A 5,590-nucleotide genomic window follows, 5' to 3' on the forward strand; every position below is an offset into this window, starting at 1 on the left:
GAAACCAAACCCGCGTCGGTGCTCATTGAATGCTAAATTTAAGGAGAAGCATAACATATATGAATGGTGTTTTGAATCATGCCAACACTATTAAGAATAAATTAGGAATGCAATGTCACAAGCCATGAAGCCATTCTTGCATTTGCTTGTTTTACTTTTTGTTGGAATCAAGTGTGCTGCTGCTTCACAAACAATCGTGGAAAACCTTCCCGGCTACGACGGAACTCTGCCTTTCAAACTCGAAACAGGGTCTCTCCATTTCTCAATTCACTCTGTTTTCTCTGTTTTTCTCGGTTTAATTGGAAAGAATTGATGTTGTTTTGTGGGATTCAGATATATTGGTGTGGGAGAGAATGATGAAGTTCAGCTTTTTTACTACTTTATATTTTCAAAGTGATATGTAGCACAGTCTATTTCTATGTAATTTTTCACTCAGTTAGTTATTGGGTGATACTCATACATTTCTTTCTATACAAATATAAAATGACAACTTATCCAATCATTTTATAGTTGTGTATCTCAAATGCTTAAACATGAGTGATCTAACAATGGATCTTCCCACCATATAAGTACTTTCCAAGGAACGAATCAAAACTATATGTGAATAATATGAAAAGTCAATCTCATTTCCCATACTAAAAAATCCAATTCATGTTTTCTTATTTTTGCTAAAACTAAAAACAAGCCCTTCCTCCCTTGTGCATTACTTCATAGAGCCATCTCATGTATATTTGCATTTTCCAAATTATGCAAGAAAAAAAATTAAATCTAAGCGAATACTAAACGTATATCAAATACTTAATAGATAAATTTTTTTAGAAAAAAACTTACAAGGATCAGTGTCAACAAAGATGCCAATGTCTTTGTCACAATTTCTATATATGCGAAAGTTCAAATTGAGAATGTATGATGCATGATTATGCAGCGTAATCAGTTGATAGCATAAACCGCCTCGTTCGATTTCTTTGCATTCCACTAATTGTCCACACGCTATGTTCAAAAACGCATACAGATTCTCGTTGTAAAACATAGTACTCATATTGCTTAAAGAGGTGTATAATTTGGGGTTTGCATACAGATTTTATTTGATTTTTTTCTAACTGAAACTGGATTGAATTTGTAGAAAATTCTAACGTCTTTGAATTGTCTAAAAATGTGAATCTAGTCGTCCAAAACAAAAGTGGATTGTAAAATGGAATATTTGAAAAAAGCAATTGTAATTTTGTTGATTGAGGGGATTACTAATAACTAATTATATAAATGTAATTAATACAGCATTTATGTATTTATTTAATTATTGATGCATTACATTCAATCAATTTATTAAAATATTTATAAATATGTTCTGTGCAACCAAAAAATAATATAAGTAATATTTTTCAAATAAAAAAGGTTCAAACAAAAGTAGTCACCTAACACTTAATTAATTGAATTGAATGGACTGTTGGACACTGCACTGTGAATTCCAATTTGAATAAATTAGAATTTGACGTTACATCACACTCAAATGCGCAATTAATCAAAATTAATCATCTCTATCCAAACAGTAAATTAATAACACAAATCAAAACAATTGCTGTTTCCAAAATTTTCACTATCCCGATGAAAGTAAAATTCAAATTAGGAAACCAGAAACACTCAAAATACTCCGCCGAAGCAAAATTAGCAAATATGTATCAGATTATTCAAATCAAGAGAATAAAACAGTTTTTTATGCAATTTTGACTACTGATTCAGTTTACCAAAGAGAGGCATCTGCTGTGAAAATCCAAACTCCTATACATAATACAAATAATTAATTAAAAGTGCGAGGAATCAGGGGAGATGCTTCTTGCCAGGGCGATCGGCGGTTTTGAGAGTCCGGTCGATGATTTTCCTCGCCTGCCGGCTGCGGATCTCCACCTTCACACTCGCGCTCTTGTCCATTTTTATGTACGGCTTCTTCTTCGAGTTCGACGACTTCTTCAGCAATCGGACCTTCGATCTTATCACCTCCACCAAATTCCCCAACTGATTCGCCATTTCTCACACCGAAACGAAGCTCCTCCTTCTGCGAATCGATCGGATTGAAAATCCGCCGCGTAATTTCGTCTCCGATTAGCGCAACGCCGATGATTGGATCGGAATTTTAGGTGAGAGTGAGGGAAACGGCAGTCGGTGCTGCGTTTGAAGAGTGTGGAATGTGAAATGAGTTTCAGTTTGGTAGAGGTATTTATAACGTGGTCGTGGCGTGCGCACATTGACTAATGTAGTTTATTTTATCTTTTCTAATCTTATTAATTTATGAATTTGAAAATATGATGATTATAGTATTATTGGAACATGATTAATAATAAAATATAGATTATTATAGGTTTTGGATCTTCTTATCCTAGTTTGGTGAATGGCATGCTCACCTTGACCATGACACGTTTATTTTTTAATTTTCGGTATTTACTTGGAAAAATAAATTGTATGTGAGTCATACTCATGTGACATTTTATTTTATAAGCTCCAAAAATAGCGGCAACATCTTGTGTTATTATTAATTTAATATTATAGCTTTCATATCACTATAACCAAAGGATTGACCAAATTCCTAGAGGTGGAACTAACTCATAGTAAGAACTAAGAGCATCTACAATGGCGGCTAGCGCACCGGTTAGTCGATTCGCGTCGCTAGCCGGTCGGCTAGCCGAACCATTGGAACCGGTTAGCGGCATTTCGGCGAAAAACAGGCGAGCGCACGCTGATTTCCAGGCGCTCGCCGCCATTGTGGTGTGCCGATCGGCGAGCGATCGGCCTGTGCAATTTTTTATTTTTTATTTTTTGAAAATTTTTGAAACACTATATATACGCGATTTTAGTTTCATTTTCATTTGCACCACTTATTTTAACGAGTTTTCTCTCTCTCTAAATTTTTGTACAAGAGCAACATCGAGCGATGAGTAACGCGGGTGGTAGCAGTGGTGGTAGTGGTGGTAGTGGTGGGGATGCTTGAGGAGTACGAACGGCGGATGAACGAGGCTATGGAGGCCTACATGGACCGCGAGATAGAGCGGTACATGCAAAGGGTCGAACAGCAGGCGGTACCTCGCCCTCGACCCGTTGTCCACCGCCGAAACAGTGATTGATCGGGATCACGTAGCTGCACATCAGCGGCTATATGTTGACTACTTCGCTCCGGAGCCGCGGTTTAACGCAAACATGTTCGGGCGGCGTTTTAGAATGCACAGGGAGTTGTTTATGTGTATCGTTGACGCTTTGGAGTGTCGATATATGAGCTTCCGCTTCAGGCACAATGCGGGCTGGTAGACCCGGCCACACCGCTATTCAAAAGTGCACGGCGGCAATCAGGCAGTTGGCTACGGAGGCGCGGAAGACATGTGGGATGAGTACCTCCACATCGGTGAGACGACTGCTCTGGAATGTCTGAAGTTTTTCTGTCAAGGCGTGATTACAATTTTCCATGATCAGTACCTTCGAAGCCCTACCCCCCAAGATTGTCGGGATCTGATGCGGATGCACGGGGAGCAGCATGGGTTCCCCGGGATGTTAGGCAGCATAGATTGTATGCATTGGGAGTGGAAGAACTGTCCGACTGCCTGGAAGGAGGGGGCCTACACGACCGGCTACAAGGAAAGAATCCCACGATGATCCTCGAGGCCGTAGCTGATTACCGACTGGTGGATCTGGCATGCGTATTTTAGGGTAGCCGGGTCGAACAACGACCTCAACGTCCTCAACTCGTCGCCCCTCTTCAACGAGAAGTGTCAGGGCATCGGTCCGGTCGTCTCATTTGTGACCAACGGCAACGGCATGATATGGGCTACTACTTGGCGGATGGGATATACCCTAGGTGGTCTATCTTTGTGAAGACGATCATCGTGCACGCAAATGATGACAGGAAGGCCTAATTTGCGGAAAGGCAGGAGTCGGCGCGCAAGGACGTGGAGCGCGCATTTGGTGTGCTCCAAGTCTCGATGGGCGGCAATTAAGAGTCCATCGTGTTTGTGGGATGTCAAATGCATTAATGATATAATGTACGTCCGCATTATCATGCACAACATGATCGTCGAAGACGAAGGCGGCTCCACAACTGACTAATTGGGCCAATGACGATGCTTGATGCAGGCTGGTCCAAGCCACGGCGTGGCCACCCCCAACGTACGAAGGGGGTACCTCACGATGAAACCGGCCGTCTCCGGGGCACATGCCGACATGCGCCAAGTTGATGCTCATATTCAACTCTAAAAGGATTTAATTGAAGAGTTGTGGGCACGGAAGACTGCACGGCGATAGTTTTTTTTCTTTATTATGTAATTTTTTTTTTTAATGAATGTACTTTTTTTTAAATGAAATTAATGAATTTTCCCGTATATGTCTCGTAAATTTAATTCCGTAATTTATCGTAAATTTAATTCCGTAAATGTAGTTGTTTTTGAATTATTTTTATTGTGGCTAGCCTATTTGATTAAAATGATGATGTAGCAGATGAATTTTTAGTGCTGATGACGTGGCAGAGAGAGAGTGGCTAGCCTGTAGCTGGCCTAAAGCCATTGTAGATGCTCTAATAACGGCTAATTGTTTGTAAAATTGGAAGAGACCAATTCTGGTTTCTCTTGCATTTTTTACTATTTGAATGATAACTCATGAAGTAATAAAAGTTTGCAAATCCGTTTAAATTTTTGAAATTTGTGATTTGCAAAATTGGAAGAGACCAATTCTGGTTTCTCTTGCATTTTTTACTATTTGAATGATAACTCATGAAGTAATAAAAGTTTGCAAATCCGTTTAAATTTTTGAAATTTGTGATTTGCAATCCAAATTTTGAATGGTCATTAAAATTGTGATTTTGCCATTTTGCCGTTAAAAATTGAGATTGTCTTTCTTATAGATATAGTGCAAAATGAAGAAAACGAATTCAGTGTGCGATCAAGTCATCATTTGTAATCTTATCCTCTCGTGTCAAAATATGCATATATCCACTCACATATAGGTGAAATAAAATAAACATCAATGGAGAGAGAGAGAATATTACTACTACTATATGATAGTACAAAATAATTATATGCAAAAAGATTTGAACCATTATTAAGCAGTCATATCTCTACGCTCTACCCACACGTCATTTAAATTTGACAAGTACAACTCCTATCATTCATGTCTTCACCCATACAAACATTATTTAAAGCACTACATATTCGGTATTCCTTTCTCCTTTAAAAATATGCCAAATGGAATGTGATTTTAATAAAAACAATTACTGTATTATGGTGGAGAAAAAAATCACACTTCAAATATAATGATAGTAGTAACTAGTAATGAGTAAAAATATATTATGAGTACAAAAAATAAGTCATACGGCATAGTAGGTGAATAAGTTTTAAAACAAGATTCTTTACACTATCTTAGAGTATCTCATCATAACTATCTTGTTATATCTTATCCGTAAAACCAAACGGGTCCTGAGGATAATATATTGTAGCATGATGTCTACAAAACAATTTTTTATAAATATACAAGAGACTATTTTTACAAGATATACAAGTAATCAAGTTGATACAGTTTCATTTTTCAAATGAGGAAAAGCATATTCCACACTTGTTCA

The 5,590-nt window shown here is 38.0% G+C and overlaps 1 protein-coding gene across 1 annotated transcript; it reads right to left on the bottom strand.

The window, feature by feature from the left end:
- Window positions 1-1,662: 1,662 nt before the first annotated feature.
- Window positions 1,663-2,194, bottom strand: LOC125223580. The gene has a single exon (XM_048126785.1). It carries the CDS (start codon window positions 2,020-2,022, stop codon window positions 1,816-1,818), a length of 207 nt encoding a protein of 68 aa, XP_047982742.1. The 5' UTR covers window positions 2,023-2,194; the 3' UTR covers window positions 1,663-1,815.
- Window positions 2,195-5,590: the final 3,396 nt, after the last annotated feature.

Source organism: Salvia hispanica, chromosome 4 (genome assembly GCF_023119035.1).
Source record: "Salvia hispanica cultivar TCC Black 2014 chromosome 4, UniMelb_Shisp_WGS_1.0, whole genome shotgun sequence".
Lineage (NCBI taxonomy): Eukaryota > Viridiplantae > Streptophyta > Magnoliopsida > Lamiales > Lamiaceae > Salvia > Salvia hispanica.

Coding starts and splice junctions, on each gene's coding strand:
- LOC125223580 (XM_048126785.1), bottom strand. CDS start 2,022: ATGGCGAATCAGTTGGGGAATTTGGTGGAGGTGATAAGATCGAAGGTC.